Source organism: Papilio xuthus, unplaced genomic scaffold (assembly GCF_000836235.2).
Source record: "Papilio xuthus unplaced genomic scaffold, Pxut_1.1 DF826159.1, whole genome shotgun sequence".
In the NCBI taxonomy this organism is placed as follows: Eukaryota; Metazoa; Arthropoda; class Insecta; order Lepidoptera; family Papilionidae; genus Papilio; species Papilio xuthus.
In genome coordinates, this window is record NW_013532490.1 from 3,000,505 (window position 1) to 3,026,694 (window position 26,190).

Below are 26,190 nucleotides of genomic sequence, written 5' to 3' on the forward strand. Positions count from 1 at the left end.
GCGTGCTATAATTAGATGCCTTGGAAATAAACACGTGGTGGCAATTATCGCGGCAGCGGGTTAAATGAGGCACCGAGAGCTGTCGTTAATGGGTACAGTCGACCGCACGGCATCCGGCGACGAAATGCAAAGGCATCCACCGTGAGCCAGATCACAAATAACAGATAAATCCTAGCGCTCCATACGGAATGCAATTATTTATCGTAAGTATAAAGAAGTCACTAATCACAATAAATAAGTCGTAGACGTAACTATTGTGTTGAGGAGGCTTTGAAATAAATTTAACTACGGCATACACCGCATCCATCTTCGCGAGAATGATTTAAGTGACCGCTGCGTCTGGAAGATCGAGTGCGGTGTTCCTCGCGAACAAAGCGCTATTGAGTTAAAACAATAAAATACTGGAAATGTGAGTAGAAAGGACTTCGAATGCTACGAGTGTAGCGTTTGAAGAATTAACAGTTGTTTAATTTCATTGGGTATTGACTAATCTTGGTGGTAGAGGGCCTGGGGCACGACTGCGGACATTAATCATCTCGTGCGGGCAGGCGGGCAGGCGGCCGCGCCTCCATACATCACGTACCCTTTGAGTGCGGCGAGCGACTCGTTCGTTGAAACGCACCGTCCCGCTTTTATTAACGTCCATACTAACATTGTAAACGTCTCAATTCCTTTGATGACTTCCTGTTCTCCATTTGTCAGGGCTCCATTCACTTGTCGATGGGTACCTCTTTTATTGGTTGGTTAGTAAAGATTAATACCGTCACCGTATTTAACAGTCTACGCATTTGTGCAATAAATTAGCCTTAAGTAACACAACGTCCCACCTGGACTGGATTTTATGAGGTCCGTAGCCGTAAACCGATGCCGACGCCGCTAATCTAATAAAAGTAAGAAATGCTCCTAATAAAAATTCTCGTTCAGTAAAAATAGGCAACTGCAAAGATATCGCGCCAATAAAATGGTAAATTCATGAAGATGTACTTTATAAATACCGTATTAATTATCGTTGGTTAAAGAATTATACGGTTTTTAATTAAAAATGTGTAGTTACAAAGTCTGCGTTGAAATATCATGACAAAAACGCGGTGCATGTAGTTATGCAATAAAAATATGTGGTGGCATGTTCTTGGCCGAATGTTTAATGAACCACTCTATTTTATAGTCCGGTCCGATAAATGGAGGTGGTGTTACGGAGCGAATGAAAAACATGGAACTATCGTAATACTAAAGGACACTTGCCATACGAGAAAATTTATAATTAAACTTATGTAGATGAATACATCGGATGTAAAGCCACTAAACCTATTTGGTTATGATCCAAGCTATTTATGATAAGACGGAGTAATAATTAGCCTTTAAAAATGAAAGTACATCGCGAAAACATAATTGGCATTTAAAAAGCATTCAACTATAAAATGGAACAGTGTCCAGAGGATAACGATAACTCTAGTCGTTTTATGACCGCTTATCTATTCCTTTAATCGATATACTAAGAATTTAAAAAGTATAATAAAATGTTTCAATACATTGCAGTATTATACGGTTACAAGGGACCGATTCGTCGTTTCGATTGTCAATTATTTTTCTAGTCAATTTGTTTTTCCTAAATTTTAACGCCATATCAAGACACTTACATAGTTCCCTGATGGAAATTTTCCCGTGAGGTTATTCTATAAACTGTTAAATTAAAGGTACAACTCTGGTCTAGTCACATTCTGATCAACCAGTCTTCCAGAGAAGTCGTAGTTTTCGTTAGTTACTTAAGAGTCAGGAACCTTAAATCTGTGATAGCCTGCTGGAGGCAAACAACACACACAAAATTTTTAATAAGAAAATGATGTTGATACTTACTGGGCATGGTGATGATAATGCGTGGCGTGGTGCATGGCGGATGCCTGTGCGCTGGGTGGCGTGGTTGCATGGAACGCCGCGAAAGCCGACGGGAACTGTAGTGGCAAGAAACCACCGCTACCTGTTGTCCCCGGACCTACCGACTCGCGATCAGGCATCATTCACAAATCAGTTCCTCATCATTTAGTACTTCACTCACAAAGTTAGGAACACTGTTTTCTATCAAGTCAGTTCTTTTATCATCTCCATAATTTTACTTTACACAATCCGTCATAATCTTTTACGTTTAATTTTCGGTAAATCTTCAAACGCGCGTATCATTTTCTTTTTTTGCACCTGTAACAAAAACATGATTAAAGTTAATTATATTCATTTAGCATTTAATTCGGCAGCCGCTTTGAAATTACCGTTTTGTTTTTTATATTCAAAGCAAATTAAAAAATTTAATGTGTTCGTGTTAAGTTTGCGTGCGCCGGCGTTGTTGGGCCAATTGGCCGTCATTACGTCTTCATTTTTACGAGTTAGTTGAAGCTTATTAACTAAGTTGACGAAGCGTTTGTTATTTCAATTAGAGCATATTACAACTGCAAACAAAATTTAATTAAATCTTCTCTTTTTAAGTCATTACCAAAATATTTTTAAGTTAGAAATAACAAATGATATCAGCTAAACTTTCTAATATTATAAATGCTAATGTTAAGATGCATGTTTGTTTGAAGATATCTCTAGAACGGCTGAATATATTTCGCTGAAATTTGGCATAGTTGTAGAGCAGTGGTTCCTTAACTTATTTTGTCTACTGCCCACTTTGACAATAAATAGTTTTTTAGCGCCCCCATATTTTCACTTATTTAAAAACCACTATAACTTCAAATTAAATTAATTAATTATTGTGACCTGTATATGTATATTAACGGAGAATTCTAAACGAAACTTTTACTATAACCCTCAACTTGAGACCTGCAGCGCCCACAAGGGGGCGTTATCGCCCACTTTGGGAAAGACTGTTGTAGAGCACAGTCTGGAAGAACACATAGGCTTTTTTTAATTAAGCGTGGACGGAGTCTCGTGCCACAACTAGTAACTTAATCAACTCTATACAGTGACATCCTCTTTTAGTTAAATTTAACTTTACCTATCTTCTTATTGATTGAATTTGATTCGACTTTGAGAATAATATTTTTGAAATCAGAAACCTGTATCAAAGAGTATACATATAAATATATAGTTAATAATAACAAACGTAACAAGATACCAAATGACTTCATTATTTAATATACTATACATATTATAATATTTACGTAAGAATACGTGCAATGAACTCAAATAACTAACTCCATATATACTTAAAAAATCTTATGCATTCAATTTCTGCAAATTTGATCTCTATTTACATAGCCTTAAGTCTTTACTTAGGTGCAAATTTGTTGTAAAATTTTCATTAACAAAATTACAAGTGCCCAGGCATAGCGTTTAATTACCGTTGAATTTTGACCGCTGGTTTTGTGCAAAAACCTGAGCGACAAATTGACACGAAACGTACCTTGCTCACATCGGGCCCTCATTATCACTTACTGGGAACAGAGGTGTGGCCCGTTTAACAGCGGAGCGGAATCATTATGTTAAACTTAACTAATACACAAATATTTCGCGTAATTCGTCAATGAATATGTAACTTAAACGACACTATTAATTGTATTTAACATTAGAAAAATTACTTAAATATATTCCACAAAAAACTTTACATACAGAAGGAGTTCCATGGCATGCAAAAGAGCTTTTAAAAAAAAAGCTACTAATTTCACAACTTTCTATACAATCAATTTGAGAATGTCTGTATTATATGTTATATTGAAAAAAACATATTTCGCCTTACTTATAACCAAAAAAACAATTTTTAAAATGTTGGTCTATCCGTAAATTCGCGTTTGATCCTGTTATGACGGAATTTTGACAAAAAAGTAGCTAGCGTTTGCAGTAGTACCTTAGGCTTTTCTTTTTTCAAGTTGCGGATAACAGCAGCATAAAAAAATTACTTAATTAAACGAAAAAGCAGCCTTAAATGAGATGGTCATCAAGTAACGACGAACATAAATGCACTGGGAGAAAATTTAATTTTCTTTCATTGGCTTATTAAAAAAAGACCATTGTTCCACAAAGATGGTCGAGGTATACACCACTTTTTACTTTTACGACTACTTAATAAGACAGTCACAATTTTCTCGTATCCTTTACATGGTGCGTGGCCATAGTGAAAGCGGTAAAGGCTTTTTTAAATTAAATCAAATTAACCCTTAAAGTAAACAATTTATAGGACAAATCTTTTAGAGGCTTAGATCAATTTTTGGAAGACCTAAATATATATATACTATTTATTAAATATTTATACTATAAACTAAAAAGTTATCCTTTCGGAAGATAAATGTGTGAAACTCGCTTGTGAAAATTGTACGTACGAAATTTATTACTGCTACAATTATGTTTACTTCATTAGATAATAGGTTAAAGTAATAAAAATAATGTTATTTTCTTTTTAAAATTGATCCCACGATACTTTAAAATATATTAATATTAAGATTACTTTACACTTGTACATCGAATACTTTTCATTAAAAGATGACTTATAGTGAAACAAGTACAGAAACATTCCTGCTATAATTAATGAAGATGTGATTGTTTCGGACGTGACTGGAGCGTTGTCCCCTCGATAAGGCACGGCGCGTAGTGCTGTAATGAATCGATCGTAAATACCGATATCGATACCATCGATATATCGATTTCAATGAACGAGATTTACGATGTTTACGTATGCAAAATTGCAGCGCGTTTCGAATGTCACACTTTATCGGCCATTCAAAAATCGAATTGTGAAGTATTGAATGGATTCGATTATTGTCGTGTTTTGTTGTTTTGTAGGTGACTGACGGAGACTTATGAATTGGTTCAAGGCCTCACAGAGACAAACAATACGACACGTTTGAATCGGTTTGCTCTAAAACACACTACGGTTTGACAGATATCTATCATTCTATTATAACAATAACATTATCTTTTGAGATATTATAAATATTTAAATTTCAAATTAACGCGACATTAAAAATTATAAAGTACAATGTCGATAGTATTGTCTTTCGCTTCCCTACGTCCAAATGAGCGCGACAATGCAGCGCTCCCATACCATCTCTTAATACGGCCCTTAATTACGAATTAATTATTTTTTAGTCGTCGAATTGTGTCTACGTGTTCTCGGAAGGGGCCAGATCTTGACTTTTGGTGTTGCTCGTATTGAGGTTATTCTAGATTTCTCCGTCAACTTTTTATTAATATCGATACCGTATTTACGAGGGTCGTTTAACTTTTGGCTTTGGTTTTCGGCACCGCTTTATTCAATTGTTTCTTCTGGACGATTATTCTTAAATGAAGTTCCAAGAATTTTACAACTCTATTTAATATAAAGATATTTTTTCTTTTAATATTTGCCTGTAAGTATACAAGACAGATGTAAAAAGAAACTGATGATTAAACTCGTTTTAGGATGTACATTTAGAGCCAAAGTAATTATGACGTTGTAATTTAAATATGAAATAACACACTAGTCTTAATTACTACTTTATTACTAATTTTCGCGACCTTCTACGCATCAATCAAGGCCACATCGCAATATCTTACAAACAAATACATCAAAGTAGATCTTAATTGTTATTCAATAACAAATCAGTGTACCAATTAAGTAGATAGAGAAGTACTGGAGCCAAAACTTTGTCTTGATCCGATCATTAAATCGCCTCATCACGGAGTAATTCCTGCCACATTACCTATAAGTCACCAGAGACAATGGTGACACTCATGAACTCCTCATTAGATATGGCCTCTACTCGCTGACGCTATGCACTGAACACAAATTGTCTTATTACATCGCTTTTAAGGCGGTGACAAATATGTGTACAGTCGGCAACACAAGTTACGCTGACACGTGCTGAAGTGAAACGTGGAACTACGATAGAGCAAACACAAGGACGATTTGATAGAAATATTAATTGATCTTGATAATCAAAAGTTTGTGAGTAATTTTGATGTAAAATGACGTCATAATTTCACAATATCTCCAATGGTATATCCATTGAGGAATTTTACTGTCAAGTAACAACTCCTTTATCGGTTTAGTGGTTGCTTCTTTTAATTTTTCTTTTAGATCTCTATCTTTATAATGATGTTTACTATGTTACCTTTAGGTTCTATTTTACAGCTAATTAATAATAAGAATAAATCATCTCCGCCACTATTATGATTACTGATTAGAAAAAGTATGTAAACACTTATATTCAGAAAACTTTAAACAAGTAATGTAGTGTAGTGTAGTGTGGAATACAAAAAGACTTGTTAAATGGCCAATGTATCCTTCCAGACTGTGTTCTATATCTGTGCCAAATTTCATCAAGATCCGTTGTTCCGTTCCGGAGATACCTTCAAACATCCATCCATCCAAACATTCGCATTTATAATATTAGTAAGATAAGAAACTGAATTGAACATGCGCATTCACAAATATCTCGAATGGTACGTTCTAATCTATCTTTAACAGCGATACAATCAACACTTGCTCGACCATAATCACCTGACATAAAGACGCAACACAAGGTCCCAACCTGACACACAAACTGACTGAATAAATTCAGATGCCTTAGTCTATCTGAGGAGTAAGGCAGGCGGTTAATACTTTCATCGGGACTTAGCATTCGCAGGACGGTGCGCGTGGACATCCATAAATTACAATGAGCTCTAACGCCAACTTGCCCCACGTATAAGGCCCTTTGAGCGGTGTGGAGCCAAAAGCGTATTATACGTGCGCGTCCGGCAGGTAAGGCTGGTGATGTAGCGAGAGATATGCTTTAAGCTGATTTGATTACATCGTGTAAAAGGAAATAAAACATACTAGGCAAAACAATGAATGTAGATTGGAATGAAGTTAGCTAACTACTAAGATTAGTAGAAAATATCAGGTGTTGAGTACGAAAAGCCCAATCGTGGTCCAATATATCTTTTTCCTTTCGAATTTTGTATATAGTGATTACCTGTAATAGTTTCGTATTAATTTTCTTTAATAAACTATAAAACTGAGAATCACGAAATAAATATATTTTTATTGTTTTCAGTAACGAAGAAAATATTCCTTATATTTATCTTTCTCTGGCGCACGAACTTAATGACATTGTACGTACGATTTGTTAACCTAATAGATCTATTCGACTGTATGGTGTTCCGGACAGACGTTTCTATTTATTATTATATGAATATCAATTGTTCCGCTTATTATCGTCTTATTAAATGGCAAGTCAGTGTCCGAATTCTAAATGAAATGCGTCTAGACAACACGTGACTATGGCATTAAGTAGCTGAAATCAGGCATTCTGAATAAATCTTTTAGAATTTAGATCTAGAATTAAGATAATATAATAAACATTTAAATCTAAAACTTACGATTCATTTGCTTTATGCAGTAGCAATGACTTAGTTAATAGACTTCACGAACCATGGACGTTAGTGATAAAGGCTAGAGCATGACAAATTTAGACGAGAATTTCGCTGAATTTCATATCGCCAAAGTATGAGATTTGTTCAACGCCTTTATCGCACAGAAACCTCTATTTCGATACCGGTTAACTTTGTCGACTAATATGACAGTTATACTACGTCCGATTTTTCATTGTTATTGTGTTTGGAATTCAGTCACACATAATCATCACTTATACGTAATGTCTAGTCCATGTCTTGCAACTTATCTAGTACATAAAACAGTTTGGTAGACGCAACCTAATTCCAAATCAAATTATTGCAGACGCGTACCTCAAATACGTTTTCGTTCACGGTAACATTTTATGTTTTCTACTTTTTATTGGTTTTCGGCGTCGACTGCCTAATGATTTGACGCCTCTGACCAGACAAAGTTATCTTTACTATTGAATAAGTTATCATCAATCTTATTCTGATGTCTTTAAGATCTAATTTCATTTGATTGGATACGCTTGTGTACACGATAGATTCAGTCTTTATTCGGTTAGCGTATTCCCGACACGGTTGAAGGAAGTCAAATATAAAACTCGCAGCTAGGAATATAAAATTAGATAATAAAATTTAAAGGTGAAATTTATTTATTACCGGTACAATGTATTTTTATACTTAAGTCGTTTATTTTATAGGTTTGTCAGTTTTAAAACCTACTGACGGCATTAATACGTTTTGATTTGTCTCTACAAATATCATTAGCATTCTAACACCACATTCAGTGCTACTATGCTATAAATTTATGAACTACTAGCTGTCGCCCGCGACCCTATCCGCGCGGTGTAAAAAATTAATTAGTATCCTATGTGTTCTTCCAGACTATGTCCTACATCTATGACAAATTTCAGCGAGATCCATACAACCGTTCGGGAGATACCTTCAAACAAACATCCATCTGAACATTCGCATTTATAATATTAGTAAGATTTGTGATTTGAAAACCTTCTTTTATATAGTTTTGAGAAAAGAATAGTGTATGTTTTCCTATCATTTTCAGAGAGAACAAGACAAAAAATAATAATCAATAAATACGCGAATAAAAATATTGCATTGAATTCATAAAAATACTAGATGTGTTATCAATATTTCTATAACTTTTATTGATTCTATTTATTGCGTTACTAGATAAACTATTAACGTCGGAGTAACACAGATGGAACAGGGCCAAGTGAAGTCCTCTTGATGTTTATTGATCCACGTCAATGTATCATTGATGACGTATTTATAAAATATTATAAGTTCCAGAAATAAATACGATTTATTTTCAATCTCTATATGTTTTTCATCAGGTTTGTTGAGTTAGGATGCCCTTTTTTTCTTATTTTAATGAATAATTAACTTTAATCAGGCTAACAAACATTTACTTACATTTAAAAAATAATTTATATAAAAGTACTTTAATTGGATTTAGCACAGGTTTCAAGTTTACATGGAAATAATCAAGATATCACATTGATAACCATAAAATGTGGAACTAGACAAGCGAGAAACTTCTATAAGCAAGAGCCATCGTCTGGTCCCAACGGATGACCTTGAGCGAGAAATTCGTGTAAGCGCACATCCTCTCGAATCTGTCGTATCCAGGTTCGATTGTAGTTTGTAAAGTCACAGAAGATTTCCACTGCCGTAACAATCATTAAGTCGTATTTATTCGCAAAGCAGTGGTGCCAGCTGTGAAAGCCTACGGCTCTTTGAATAAATATCATGTATATTATCAATCAGTTGAACGTTCTAACTAATTTACTATAGGCGGCAGCGCCAAAATTCTTTTACTTTTCAATTAGTATTCTCTACGTATATAAAAACTTTCGGAGTTCTTCAACAAACGTTGCTCGACACCTATCATAAACTACGAATAGAAATCGCCGCGCGAATACAAAGATATAATGAGGCAATTAACATTTGGATGTGGTCGTCAGTAGGAGGGGTTACATTACTACGCATTCTAAAATAAATTGCTTAATTCTGAATATCGATTTGTAAAATTCGTTTGTTTTCATTCTATTATAACGTAACATGTGTTTTCATTTCTTGTTTCACTTAAAGGCAATATTTTAAGATGTCAATTTTCTTTGAGACGTAAGAACGTGACGGAATTATGAAATAAACAAGAAATTAACTAGATTGAATGGATGGCTACAAAAGTAGATAGAGACCGAAGAAAGCATGGATGAATTGTGTGAAAGAGGATATCCTCTTATTATGACGCATATGCGTAAGAAGTTAATTTAGATATGACGGCTGATAGAGATGTAAACTACCCATAAGTTTGAAAATTAATTTCTTAAATGAATCCCAGATCGTACACTAGGAATCCCTGTCGCCTAACCACTGTGCCAAGTGGTATAGTAACCGCGTATTACAATAGCCAGTGCACGCGCCGCATTACCTCTGCGGTAAGATCCCTTAGCGATGCCTGTTTTTTCCCTAACCGAGTACAAGCCTAGCACTTTTAACCGCAAACTCATGTTTCGACTTGAGTGCTATTAATAATTATTAAGTTTTTTCTAGTATTTGCTAACCTTCGAAAACTTGTTCGAACAGGGATACTTGAATATAGTTTTTAAATTAAGAATGAAATTGGGATTAACTTAACATGAAAGGGTTCTTTACATACTAAAGTAGCAAATCCAACCTTTGTCTACTTTGATTCAAAATAGTTGGAACAGTTGCACAAAAACATATTCATCATACTCTTTTTCTTATATAAAAAATATTTTACAGTTATTTTGGCCGTAGAAAGTTTTATTTCTTTTTTATATAATAAGGTGGCAAACGAGCGAGCGGCCACCTGAAATCGCTGAAATAGCGAAGTGACCGTTGCCCATAGACATACGCAATTGCATATGCGTTGCCTACATTTAGTAAGATAAATACATAAAAGATATCAACAAGTTAATTATTAGATGAAACATACTAGTAAAGAGATGTAACCTATACACTAGAGTCTTTGTTTTCGACATAAAAGGCGATAAACGGTGTCGTTTAATACTTACGGAGAAGGTCGGGGTGCGGAGGACAGGCGACTGCCCGGCTGAGGGTTCCAGCCAATATAATGTAATCCAATAAAGAATGATTCACGCGGCACGACATCTTACATTATAATACTGCAGGCGTTGCGGACACGACCACGGTTAAGGGGACGGCAGTTTGAAGACAGTTGAATAGATAAATTACCTTTTAAACGTTGAACTAAGCTTAATAGGACGTCAGTTCTACATTTTACAAACTTTTAACAGTATGAAATAAGCAATAATTTGATTTAAAACAAACTGCGTTTATTTTTATAGAGTACAAGTCAAATGTTGTACAAAAGTTGACAAGAAAACACTATTTTAAGGGTTCCGTGCCTTGAAAGGAAAAAGACTCAACCACTTTGTTTATCGTCCATCTGTCAAGACACATTTTTCTTTTTTCTAAAGGTTATTGCATATTTTAATCAAAGACTGGGTGATTTCAGTCAAGAATTTCAACTTATGACTTCGCCTGCGAATTTTTCACTGTGGCAATATAATGTAGCTTATAATATTCCTGCATATATCAACTATCTTCCATGATAAAGATACAACGCGGCCTTGCGGACAGACAAACAGACAGAACAGTAAAAATTGTTCTTTCGTTTAAGCATAGGATATGCATAACATTCACGAAATTTATTTTCTAAATGACATACAGACTAACAATTTTATTAATTGTATACATTTTAAATATACGATTTTACCACTACAAGTGACTAAGACATGACATTATTAACGCAATTTATATGTCTCATGGTATGTATTAAACAACTTTGCACCTAAAAGAATTCCTATACTAATTTATACGCATTCAAGAAATAACTAACCATTTAAAGGTTGTAGCTTCGCCTTAATCAGGTAGTATACGTATCTGTATGCTCGCTGCTTGCTGCGCTTCTTAGAATCGAGATAAAAACCGACGGCGACACTGCATTTATTGTACCCTACGAACTATTTCTTCTTTTTTTAGGGTTCCTTAAGATGTCGCGCAATCAGTGCTTTTAAATGTATTGATTGTACATTTAAATGAAAGATTTTAGTAGTACGGTTGAAAAATATTTAATTATCTAAACTTGTAATTATATTAAGCTTACTAAAATTATAAATTTGAATGTTTGGGTGTATGGATGGATGTTTGAAGATACCTCCAGAACGCCTTCATGGATCTCCTGGATGGATAGCCTGGAAGAACACATAGGCTACTTATTTTATTAATTTCGCGCGTGCGGAATCGCGGGCGACAGCTGGTTAACAATGAGGTTGTATAGTCAATCGCTATTTAAATATTGGCAACTTAATGGACTGCAAAAATATATAATTTATGTCTGATTAACCTGTTTGCAGTAGAGCTAATGTGATAACAATCAAATCATGCTAAGAGATTTATTAGACGTAGTTCAATAAACTAAGTGAAGACGCTAAATATGTATAAAAAAAAAACAAATAATAATCCAACTTAATGTAAAAAATGTTTTGTTAGTACCTAACCTAGTAAACAGATACCTTTGCATAGTCATATTCTTAGAACTAATCAAAGTACTAATTCCAATGCACGTCATGAGAATCAAACGAGTTTCAAGATGCGACATGTCTAGTGTAAGGTTTCTAACAATGTTCAAACCTAAGCATCTATGTCTTGCTTTTGACGATCAATAGAAGTAATTTGCGGTATCATTTAGTTGGTTGTTTACTTAACAAACCTTCCGAGACCTATTTTTTTGGGATGGTTATCAAAATATCTAGAAATTACAACATTTTTATAGAACTATACTAAGATTGTAGATATTACTGTGTGTTTCCACTGCTGAGCGTTTACAGAAACAGACATCTTTGGTTTTTTAAATATACAGGAGTTTCGGTAGTGCATATTTTGTTAAAATCTACGGAACACATTCTCAAAACTACGCTTACACTTTACAGTATCCTTTTTTTGTGTTACATCTTTTAAGATTTGTGTAAATGGAAGGCAATTCGATCAATATGAAAGGAATGTTACAACGATCATATTTTACAGGATTATCAATGTTCGGTACGTGACGAGACAAGGTATACTACAGGCATTTGACCACGGTATACTACACCCATTGAGCAAGTTTCGTTTTTTATTATTTGAAGGGAAACGAACATGCGGCCACCTTGATTCGCCGAAATAGCCAAGCTACCGCTGCCCATAGAGATCTGTAAATGCAGACCTTTAATCGACTGAGGAAGCACAGAAAGAGAATATTGGGCCCTTCTTATACGTCCACTCCTCCATCCATTTCCCCGTGAACGTGGATTTGGCGCGACTAGTTTTTGTTTTTATTATTATATCAATTTCATCCCCTTCTTTCACTCTCAACTCTCTATTGTTTATTTTTCTTTTTTACTCTATTAAATAAGTAGTGATGTTATTTCATAGAAAATTCTGTACATCTTCAATAACAACAAATATATAATAAACAATGTATTATGTCTTCACAATACATTGGCGCAACAAAATGCTTTTCAAGCCGCCCACAAGGGGGTTAAAGCACGAATAGCCCGCTGATACTGTGAATTGATCGTAAACATAGAAACATACAATTCTCTAACTCATACACCGTTAGCATACATTTAAGGCTGGTTACGTTAACAATCATAGTAGGATTAACAACATGTGTTTACATAACACATTATCCCTGTTTATTTCAAATAGAAAGAAAGGGATGGTAATATTTTTGACATCTCAAACAATCTTGCATTCAGATTTATAGATAACCAATGATATTTGATATCTAGTTAAGAAGTTAACTAAATAATTAACAATTTAATTAACATACGTGTCCTAAGATTTAATGTTAACAGAAAAGGTTTGAGTAGGATTAACTATCTATAAGACAAGACAAGACAAGAGAAAGACTTGATTTACTGTGGATTTCTGAGACAAAAATATTGTTACCTCTGTTTTGGCAAAGATACTGGCGTCATGCTTTAAACTAAGATTTTAGTCTCAGAAACCAACGCTTACGAAGCTTATAAGCAACGTTTTCTCCCAATTAAAAACCATTTAATGAATTTGTTACATTGCAAAACGTAGAAGGGTCAATGACCTACATCAAAACAATTGCAACACCTCAGTTAATGCATCAGTGCAAGAACCCAGTTGTATTGAACTTAATAAGAAAAGGGAGCTTTGAATTTAGTAAATACGACAATAAAGTTCGAAGGCGCGTGACTAACGGGCGGCTGGAGTAAGGTCTTACAATGTACGGGGCGTACTAACTTAAAAATAATCTCGCTGCATGAGGGTTGAAGAGTAAACAAGCTAACTTTGTTTCAAGTTTTGGTATCAAGTTATATTTTAAAAGGAATTCCAACACTACGTTTAGTAAGAGAAAGTGTTACTTATTGTAAGAATTTTTATATAATCTGTATATCGGTTGTTTTGATTGAACTACATATAGAGAGTGGTCTGTCAGAACCGCGCCGGATTGTGGTCTCTGCCAACCGTTTTGCCGGGCGTTAAGTTGTCGTTGTTTTTATGTGTGTAAGCAAAAGATAGAATATAATCTTACTAATTATAAATGCGAATGTTTAGATTGATGGATGTTTGTTTGAACATATCTCCAGAATGGATCTCGCTGAAATTTGGCATAGATCGAATAGGTTTGTTATTTTAATCCGCGTAGATGGAGTCGCGGGCTACAGCTAATAATTTATAATTAATTAAAAAAAGTTATCAAAGCTAGAATTACTAAATATTACAAAACTCCTAAGAGACGTATTCAAGGGGTTCATTTTAGATTGGACAACCCTGTTACAAGAATTATTTTCGATACTTTACACTGCAACAATGTAGATAAATGCGTTCAACGAATTGTTTATTATAATCTAACCTTATTAAGAATTCTTCTTGTGAGTGGCCTCTGATCTAATTGAGTTCACACGTACATGTGTACATACGTGAAAGATATATTTGTCTCTTTTATATAGTAGAAATAAATAACATTGTATCGGCCAAATACAGTTACCCATATTAATTAAATAAACATTTTCTACAAAAATAATATACTAAAACTGCTATACATTTTGTACGCATTAAATACGCAGTTATATGATTTTCTTGGAAACAGATTGACCTAAATAAAGTTGATAGTGTATTCAAATATACAGCATGATAAAAAATCAATTGAATATTCAAACTTACCAAACTATAAGGCTCGCTTCGACATCTGTAAACAAAAATAATGTCTTTATAATTATAAGTTCGGAACAATGGGGTGTTTTGTCTGACAAAAAGTGTAGGAAAACAGTCAATGCAATGTTGATGATTAATGCCAGTTTCACACGAGGGCAATCAGTAACCAGTCAGTACTGCAACAGTTTAATATTTCGCTTACTGTTAAAAGACTGCTGTTATCAACATGTACTGCCCACGTGTAAAAACATAACCGAAAATTGTCATTACTGTATGGAGATTGCTTAATGTGTTTGAGCGAAGGTCTCGCCTTTATTTATTGACGCAGTCATGTAATTTATGTTTTCACTTTTGCCATCTTGATATTTACAATTTATATTTAATGGTGTTGTTATTTAACTTTCATGAGAATCATTTTAATAAGCTGTATGTTAATTATCAAAAGATATAAATGATCGTAAATTAAGACTGAAACCCTGAAACTTAATACAAACATATATGGTGGAAGATTCATCTAGCTATATAATTTTAAGGAACAAAAGCAAGAAATCCTAAGTATAGTAAATTGCAATTCCAAAATATATACAACAACAATTAATAGTAAAGAGATAAGCAGCCTTAATAAGCTTTATACGTAACTTGAAACACCTTACCACAAACTAATCCAATTTGAAAAAATGTTTTAATTAAAATTCCTTAAAAATAACAAGAATATTTAAATATTTATTATATAACCTCTAAATTTACAATTAGATTAATATTGACTTCATCCCAAGTAATAAAGCAAACAATGCAATTAAACGCCGTCCCCAAATTAACGCCTCGCTTCGAGTGACATTTTTTACGGTCAATTATAAATTATTTGTTCCTTAAGGTTTTTTATAAAGGGCGCAGGCTGCGGGGCGCACACGCATCGCGGTCACGACAAAAAAGCTCTCACGCACTTCTCATCAACTCAAGACTTTTCGATTATTCATGCGCTACGCTGTCGCGAGGACTTTTTATATAACATAGAGCTGCTACAACACATGAAGATAATTTTAATGTTTCATTAATCGACATGAATTCACTTAAGATTTTATAACAAGAAAGTAATATTACGGACTATATTAAGCAATAAGAGGAGAAAGAAAAACAAAAATTATACATATATACGGTTTATCAACTAGATATTTTTACAATTATTCGGTTTAAATATATTAATTGTAATAACAAGTTAAATTTAATCATTAAACCTCACTTTTAAAGTAAATAAGCAATGCATGAGCTTATTAAAATTACATGCATTTCTATTAATGGAAAACTATATTGAGCATTTGAAAGTTTAAAAAAAAAATTTCGGGTTTGCAGCTCTATAGACATCCCGTCCATAATTGAGCAACGGCTGATAGAGTTGGTCGAGATAATGACATCTGCAGTAAAAACGTGGACGGTCGTTATTTATCATTCGCTGGCCTCTTTAATTATCGGACAGGTCCGGTGTGCGCCCCGCCTTACCGACACCGGTGTGCCACCACCTTTACCTACGGATAGCGTGGTGATGGGCGTTTTTGCCACTAAAGGTTAACACTACAGTTAGCTAACCGTATTGGTTGATTATTGTGTACTCGATAAGGTATTTTTAATCACTCAATTAAGTTGTGTATTTTAATATGGATGAATTTATCCATTTAAGTTATGCACAATTAACATTCTTGTTAAATATTTAATATAATCCAATTTGTAACCTTATGTCTCTTAGGTAAATTAACTAATTTACATACATAGAATGTCTTCTATTCGTAGATTTTATTAAACTGGTCAAGGTTGCGGGAGTGCACTGGATGAGGGCGGTACAGGACTGGGCATTGTGGCAATCGATGGGGAGGCATACGTCCAGCAGTGGATGAATTTACGCTGATCATGATGATTAAACTTATACTAATTCTATTATAATGATTTTAATATTAGGATTTAAAGTGAATTGCAAAAGAAAAAAGTGAAGTCACTTAATTAAGCATCGATAAAACAATCGATGTATCGATTGAATAAAATTTTAATGACACTTGGGTCAGTTAACCCCGATACCGAAAATCGATTTTGACCGAGAACAGGTTTGTATCGACCCCTCTATATCACGAGTGACACGGCCGCAAGTGAACGCAATAAATCTGCCAGCACAATGCTTTATAAGTGTTTAAGGGGACTTGTATGCAGACTTGCGCCTTGCGGTATGGTGCAAGTCACGAGAGTAAAGGCCTAAAATGACTAAAATTACTGTTTTGCCAATATCACTCCCTCTACTTGTAACCTAATGGATTATCACTTATGGAGTTATTTACTTATCATAGAGAATTATCAAAGACAAGGAAGGGAATCAAATATTTGAGGGGACCCTTTCAAAATTACTATAAAATTCAGTAGATTCGTACGATTTATTTATTTACACATTAAAGTTTAAATTAAGAAAAATGTTATATAATAACCGCTATAAGTTTAATATTAAAACCGTCAATGCATACGGAATATAAAAGATTTATTGCAAGAAGTTGATACTGAACGTAATCAAGGCAGGAACATCGCGCCCGGGGCGATGTGGGACATCTAGATCATAAAAAACACTCATGATCTCAGTCTATTTAACTAAGTAATCTATATTTTATGACTGAATAATGAATATGTTTTCCTGGAATTATTACAATAATGATGCAATAAAAGCTAGATGGCAAACTATCTTCTTCTTCTTAGTAATAACTAATAAGTAACCCACACAAAAAAAAACTACTAAGTAAACAACCTCCAAAATTAAAACAAAGATAAAGATCCGTTGATTTTTAATCAAGGAATAATTAAACAGTCGCCTCAATACCTTAATGAGCTAAACAAGCAAATAAATAAAACCCCAAGCATAAGCACGATTGGATTCTAATATTAATTATCGATAGTTTCACGTATCGATATCTCACGCATCGTAACAACACTAGTCATTGGCCTACTGTCATAAATATCTATCATGGCCACTTGACAATTATAGAGCAGTAAATCAGCTTCGGTACACCAATAAAAACTCAACTAATCGCCCCACCATACAATGCACGAAGCGAATGAGATTAACTTATAAATCGTGTGTTTCGACAAGGTAAATATGGCGAGGCTTGAGAGAAATAGCGCTGTATAATGGCATATTTTCACGTGATATCGACGCGTCCGATCGCGCCACACGACCACACGTAATGTAATCGATTATCGATATTATATTTTTAAATTGAGAATTTTAATACGCACGTATTAATTTTCTTTTACCCATTTTCGCAATCCTTTCGCATTATATAGAACTTACATTACTCACTACTATTCGTTAACGTAAATTTCATTATTTCGCTTTCGCTGAGGAAACTTCACTTCTTTTTAATTTCAACTGTTTATACTAACATTAGTTTTTTAAGCTATTACTAACCCTAGAATAAGAATATGGATCCATGTTATCTGAGATGAATAAATTATTATTATTTTTTCAAGCAAAAATTTAATTAAATTATTGGTCTGAACGACGAATCGAACAAGTTAATAACTTTACTACGAAAGAAACACAGGTTTAAAGGCATATGATAATATTATAAAATAAAGACCTACAAAAATATCGTTATAATAAAAGTAGGTTAAAGCTTAAGTCTAAATAATAAATTAACAGCAAATATTGAACCTGGTTTTAACCACCGTTGTTATCTGCATACGAGCGAAGGCAAGAAAGTTTATTTTTAAAAATTGACGCCAACAAACAAGCAATAATTACGACGTCAACGAACATCCAGATATTGAAACTAATGGATATATAATTAACTAGTGGTAACTTAACAAAGATAAATTGCAAATACATATATCGTAAAGAATTAAGACAAAGTAACAACATCAAAACAATGTAACTGCATTTAAAAAGTAAATACTTCGGTTTAAATGTTATTAAAAAAATTGTTATTAAATGCGTTTCAACTTCTTATGAAGTCTGTATTTACAATTCCGAATAAAATGTATTAGAGAATTAAAACAAATAGTGATGTGAACAACGCTTTCCCGAGTTATCGATAAACTGGGCACGAAGTACCCGCGCCGGCCACACGGGGCGCTGCTGTGCCGACATAGTCGTATGCCGGCGTTTATTAAGTAGTGTACGTTTCAATTGCACTACGTGAACCCACTGTATTTATTGCACCTTTTGAATGGATGAATAGAGATAAACATATGCTACAAGCAGATTAATGACCCTTTTGTGAACGTATAAAGGATTGTGTACGACATTGTTCAACTGTTTTGTCTAGAATCGCATCTTTGGTTGGAAATTGGACTAATTTATTAACGTTCATATTTATTTAAGGAATAGCTTTAATTATATATTAACACAACATACATTTCTCCTGATATATAATATGAAAAATAACTTTATGTTTAAAATATTAAAAGGACATAGCGATTAATTGAGGTCTCCTTCTTTTCAAAGTCGGTTAAAAAATTCAAAAGCAAACGACATTTAAATGATTGTAAACTTCTTATGTAGATTATAAATAACGTGCTCTTTACATTAACGTATATGGATTAAAGTTTCGAAGTATGTATGTAACAATTCAAACGAGAATCTTCATACTATCGCCGATATAAAGTTACCAATTCTCCGAAACAATACGAGCCTCAACAGACACGGTGCACCTAATTACAGGCCGAATGTAAAACGATTCAAGCATCGAAACGTAAAATAAAATTTAAAAAAATCCATGGTTATACTTCAAAGAATTTACGGGAGCCTGTCATTACATTGAGGGCCGATTGAAGGACCCCCGTGACGGTAAATTGGCACTTAACCAGTGAGGGGGTAACAGTTCATACGTTAATTACATAACGGTTATTTAAATTAAAAAAATATGTTAACTTATAATAATTGTATTTTATAGAGATAGGGATGTACATTGTCAATTATAAAAATATTTTATGAATTAAAAAATATTTATATATTTTCGTGATGATTTAATCATACCGTATACAAATTTCAACGGTAACCAAAATCCAGCAGTTTCAAAAATAACAAAACTGAGCACATAATTGCATAATCACACAAACAATTACGACAACAATTTCGATCGTACCCTATAATAATTCGTAGGCTCATAAAAACACGTAAAATTTGCGCACGTCTCGATAGGGGTCGGGTTATACATGTCCAGTTTTTGCGTACGGCCCCCGAAGCTTCTTTCCGACTTTCCAAGTGGTATAATGAAGCCATTACGCGCAAGAACGAGCTCGGACGAGGGCAACCACATCGGCCAAGTGGAAGTAAAAAAAATATCCAAATCGCCCGGAGGACTCTCGTGCGCCGACATGCTGTCTTGCCAGAGCTGAAAAAAAGAGTATAAGAATATTTTTTAAAATCGTTAGGGACTCGTTTCGCGGTCCCGCTTTCGGATTCAAATGTTAAAGAGGTTTTGTTTTGATAAAGCGCGTCGAAATTCGTTTCAACTTTATTTCATTTGTTTTTAAGTATGACGTTAAGAATCTTAATGATCGTAAAACATAACGCAGCTGTTATGACTGAGGGTTGAATGCTCTCAAAATATTAATTAATTACTCTTCGATAAAGCAACTCACTACGTCATTAGTGAGGTAACTCTCCAGTCTCCGACTGTGTTAACAAACTTGAGATGACAAAGCACATATTCATAAATAATTTCTTTATGATGAAACAGGTTATGTTAGGATTACCTTTGGAATGTTGGTAATATGGCAAACGTACTCTATCATATAGATGTTAAAGATAATTTTATAAAGGTAAATAAAGAGAAAGCAAAACTAAAATACGAAATATAAAAGTTTGTAAGCTTTAAAGATCTATAAAATCCTTAAAACAAAGCCTGTACAACCTGTATAGAGGTTTTCCTGTAATCCCAATTTCTCGCTTACCTAGAGTCGACTATACATCTACTAATTGCATGTAAGTCCTAAGACTACAAAACTTGAAGATAATAATTCCTCGTACAGAACGAAACAGTTACTAATGACTATGTCATCCCGCTCGATATAATATCGAATCGATTAAGCAACAGCCAATTGCAGGGCTTGAAATTATTACATTAGACCACGTGCAAGACAATGTTTATTGTCTTGTTCCTTTTGATCTGATACAATTTATGCGTGTGTTGTATTGTTCATAGACCTTAAGTTATCAGGGTTTGCTTTTGTATATCATTACGTTTTCATTTCTTAAATTTCTAAGGGTCCAATTGTTTAAAAATTGTTAATCCGTTTAAAAGTTACGTTATACTAGCTGTTGCCCGCGACACCTAATGCGCGGAATTAAAGAAACATATTTAGCAGCATATGTTTCTTCCAGACTATGTTCTATATGTATGGCAAATCTCATCGAGATCCGTTCAGTTGTTCTGGAGATACCTACAAACAAACATTTATAACATAAGTAAGATTCAAATGACACGAAACGTATTAAAACAAAACTTGTATTCAAATAACATTAATTTTGTCGTAGCCACAGTTTTTCGTCGGTCTTTCTTTTCTACATGTTAATCTGAGATCATTAAAAAAGATAAAGAATAGGTTATTACCCTACAATACAACGTTAAAATATCATAATCAATTCAAGAGGGGACGCGACAAAGCGACAAATCAACGCCCACGATCCGACTCGAAGGACTATAATAGAATAATTTGTGACAAAAGTATGTTATCTTAATTAAGAAGTCATTATTAAAATTACATAACTATTTTTAAAGTTAAAAATATTAGTGAAATAAAATATATGAAAGATACCATTATAAAATATACATCGTTGTCAAGCGGAACATAATTATAGTAAAATTAAATTGATTACTTTCTTATGTTAATGATCTTTAGTGCACTGATTCATTATGCAAATGGGTCTAATAAAAATCACACTATCTACGGTGTACCATAATTTAAGACGAAAACGATATTCTAATCACCTAATTTCGTCACTGGGAACATTTTTAAATATCTCAATCGGACGAGCGTCGTGAAAACTCAATCTTAGCTAATGTCTGTCCCATAAAAACAAAACTCGGACTCAACTCCACACTCTACGTATCAAAATCACATTAAGACGTCCAAAAAGCGAGCGCATTAAAGCAGTACTCTTATATCTCCACACGTACAGTACTAATAACTCAATCCTTAGTAAATTATATAGAGCCGGGACTACGCAGTCGATATCATTAAAGTGCGTACGATGAATTATAGTGCGAGCATTTTGTATCACGTTTTGCGTCGGCGGATGAAATTTAGTCGGTTAATTTTATATTATTGCTGTACTTACTTCCTTATTATGGAACATAAAAATCTGAATTTTAAATGATATTGAAATTACAGTTTTAAATAATATTAAAAAATTACACATACTTTTTAAATCTATTTATTAACTTTTTTATTCAAACAGTTGCATTAAAATTTAAATAAATTTCAAATATATTATCACTATTTATGTGAAAATAAATTCTCTAATTAATGATGACAAATGAAAATGAATAGGTTTTATTCATGAGTAATATAATATGTAAAAGATATATCGATAACTAATCGCTTCATCAAGTTCGCACACCCACTCGACTTATTTCAATCAATACAAGAAGCGATGCGACGTCTCGTCTTACATTTACCGATGCGCACCTATCAATTTGCGCACACAAATCGTGCGTGTGCGCATTACACATATTCGTCACGTTGTAATAACAATATACCTGTTTTGTTGTGTGTTCGTTTTGTGGCCGGCCGCATGCACCACGCCCATGGCATTATAGCCTGGAAGAAAGCGTAGGGTATTATCGATTTGGCTCGAGCCGATTTTATTATGCGCCTTTGTTTTGTGGATAGCGTAATAAAGATTTCTTCGATCTTATAATTGTGATTATTTTTACTCGTGTCAAGTTATTGTTTCATTAAAAAAAAAACTAACCATCTGCGCGTGGGTTTTTCGAAACTTTTAAAAGAATAAACACAACTTAATTGAATTAAGCTGCATTTGAATATGTAAGTTTCTTATCTTAGTAGTTAATTAATCAAATAAGCAAATGTGTTGATTACAAAACGAAGTAGCGACCTTTATTGAAAAATATGGTGATTTTGTTTATTCGTCTAATCAGTTACAAGTAGCTTAATCAACCAATATTAAGTGAACTTAAAAACTTAATTAACATAGTAATAGTAAGTTTTGTATTTGCCAGAAAAAAATTAATTCTTAAAGTAATAATTTTCCTATAAACTCGTTTACATGATCATAATTATGTAAGAACTTCGACAAGATAGACTTTCATATCGATATCGATATTTTCTGAGGTCAATCATTATTCGTAGTTGAGTGCAGGGACTTTATCGCTAGCATACAAGAGCACTCAGCGCATTCGTTTAACCCGTTCTCTGCTGACCGTACAAATTTCAACGCACAATCATGTCCCAAGCCGAGTACAGATAGCAGAGAAAGCGATTGAGGTGTATTAATTTTATGTCTCGCCAGATAAATTCACGTCCTGAGAAACGGACTGGAAATGGATTATTGCTGCGATAATAGTGATGTTCTATTGATGTACGAGAAGTGCATTAAGTTTTATTAGCTTGAAATAAATATGTTTTACTTAAAGAACATATGATGTAAACATCTCACAATTTTTTTTTAATTTCTCTTTTGATTTACATTGGAGTTCGATCTTTGTATACATTCTCAATTTTTTGCTGAACTAGACCACATACTAGCTTCAAAATAAACATATCTTCTCATATTAATGTTAAAAAAACATGATGGTTAGATTTATTTAAAAGAAATTGCTACGATTAAAAAGAAACTATCATATCCAATCAGTTTGTAAGTTGGTTAGTTCATAGCTAGTGCATTATTACGTTGATGCGAGCAGGCAAACAAGCAAACAGGCAAATATTGACGCAGTGGCAGTTTGCCGCGACGCGTCGCTGCAGCTTACTGCGCCAGTCAATATTGACTGAACTGACACAGGGCTGTCACTGACGACTTATCTAAGATTTATTTAATTTACATACTTTGGTCTATTAAATAATTAATGATATTTTAAAATAAACGTACTTTGAAATTAATATTTAATTGTTCATTTAAATTATTAAAAAAGGGGAGTGAATTTGGAGTATAAATAGATTAAATTGCAGACAAAAGTGTTTAAGACATAGCTTCAATATACGAATGATAATATAGACTTAAATATGCCAGTTACTATGGTAACCACCGTTCATTTTTAAAACCACAGTTTAAAAAATAACACTAAAATTATGGCATATTTAATGTCAGTTAAAATACGACATTGTTTTCATAAAAAAATCAAATGTATTAAAATCTGGCAACCCTATTCAAACAGGTTCGGACTAGAAGCTTTTATGGAGCAAAGGACAGAAACGGAAATCTTGGACGTTTATTTTACATTGCTACAATAATTCGAGCTGTGTACACATTCGTCCATATTTACCGATCATTGGATCAAGCACGTTTCTCGTATTAGTAAATTTTCACATATTATAAAAAAAAAGTTTAAAATTAAAAAGATTTCTGTTTATTCAGGCGGTTGATATGGAGTATTCATTTGGGATAATATTTGTTCTGGCTCAATGGCGATCGAAATTATTATAAAAACATACGATTCTCTTCGCATGTCATATATTTCTATTAACATATTTTAAATTCTTATATTAATCTTATGCAGGCCAAAGTATATTTATTTTGGCTCACGATACTATGATAATATAATTCACTAGCTGTCGCCCGCAACTCTATCCGCACGGGATTAAAAAAATAATTAGTAGCCTATATGTTCCAGGTTATGTTCTAGATATATGCCAAATTTCAGCTAGATCTATGCAGCTGTTGTTGAGATGTCTTCAAACAAACATCCATCCTTCCAAACATTCGCATTAATCTTATTAATCTTACTTTTATTACTAATATTATAAATACGGTTGGATGGATGTATGTCTGTTTAAAGATATCTCAGAAACGGCTGAACGAATCTCGCTGAAAGGCATAAATGTAGGACATAGTCTGGAAGAATATAGGCTACTTATTAAGTTTTCTTTAATTCCGCGCGGACGGAGTCGCGGGCGACAGCTAGTAAGGTTATAATAACAACGACTTATACTACTACTTTTTTGCGCAATAGCCATCAAAGCAACTTTATTGTATTTAGGCATTGTATAAGGTAAGACTTTCATTGAATTATGCGAGCAAAATCTATTTGTGAGATAAAAATCCTAGCGTTCATAGACATTTAACAAATTCATAGACATTTTTAGAAATTCACAGAGGCTGCGTACAGATGTGCGGAAGACGTTTGAATATTGATGTTTAGTTACGTTTATCTATGTATATTTGTTTTTATTTGTCATTGTTATATGTTATTTACTGCTATTATAAAATATGTTATCGTGTAAACTGTTATGTAAAGTGTGAATAGTGTCAAATTAGTTGTATACTGTAAGGATGTTATGCAGTTTTTAAATAAATGAATAAAAAAATAAACTTTTCAAGATATTATTATCGAAATAAACATGCAACTATTTATTGATGATTAACATTTTAAAGCCATTAAATATTCAATAAGATAAAAACACAGGTAGCGTAATAAGTTTACAATATAGTTTTATCTTCAATTATAACTCGAGCAAAGCTACTACTGTGAATTAATTGGTTTTACATTTTTTATGACAATTTTATTCAATACAAGTTTTTAAAGTTCACTACAACGGTTCTATTGACTGAATATAAAAAAATAATAATTTGTTTTTAATAAATAAACGATATAGTTATTACTATATCTTGACTAGACGCCCGTGACTTCGTCCGTATGGAATTAAAAAAACACTTAATGAGTAGCCTGTGAGTTCGTCCAGACTATGTTCTACACATGTGCCAAATTACATCAAGTTCGGTTGAGCCGTTCCGGAAATACCTTCAAACATCCATCCATTCATTTAAACATTCGCATTTATAATATTAGTAAAAAGTAAGATAGTAAGATTATCGATTTGTTGAATATTTGAACGAAACAATTGTTTAAAAAAACTTTAAACGACTGTGTTTTATTTTTATTTTTGTGCGGTACAGGTAAACTCTTGTTTTGTGGATTATTATTAGAGATACAAACTTTCTGCTAATGAAAGTCATCGTGAACGTTAAAAAGACAATAATAACTTCATCCTCTTAACCCTAAATCTAGTGACTGTTGATAAACTAATATTTACGGACACGCACCAGAATCCAAAATACCAATAAGCTACCGTTCGCCCCCCGGCCGTGCTCAGTCAATATTGGATATGCTTAAAAACCTTTTCCGGGAATCACTTTTAGTGTTACTGTGAGATATTATGGGCAAACTTGTCTATTTACAGTTGCCTTTTATTATTCAACTCACAAACAAGGGACTTTCGACTTTATTACATTGTAATAAAGGATTATAAAGTGTCAATTGATACTGGTCGATCCAGGAATCTGTGTACGCTAATGACGAGTAGGTGCTTCTTTAGGTTAGGTTTTGAGTACTTTTGAGAAATATATAATTGGTTCTTGTTACCCAATTTACGTATTGAATTAAA

General features: G+C 33.4%; 1 protein-coding gene across 3 annotated transcripts in view; it reads right to left on the reverse strand.

The window, feature by feature from the left end:
- ci (transcriptional activator cubitus interruptus) overlaps positions 1 to 26,190 on the reverse strand; it is an 83,379-nt gene that overhangs the window by 42,756 nt on the left and 14,433 nt on the right. For 2 of the 3 annotated variants that reach the window (XM_013319328.1, XM_013319326.1), the window contains exons 2-3: positions 14,602 to 14,626; positions 1,855 to 2,190 (exon numbers count right to left, since the gene is read on the reverse strand). In XM_013319328.1, the coding sequence (XP_013174782.1) occupies positions 1,855 to 2,015 (161 nt within the window). In that variant the 5' untranslated portion in view covers positions 2,016 to 2,190; positions 14,602 to 14,626. Of the gene's footprint in view, positions 1 to 1,854; positions 2,191 to 14,601; positions 14,627 to 22,325; positions 22,387 to 26,190 lie in introns of all 3 variants that reach the window. The other variant, XM_013319327.1, reaches the window with a different exon arrangement.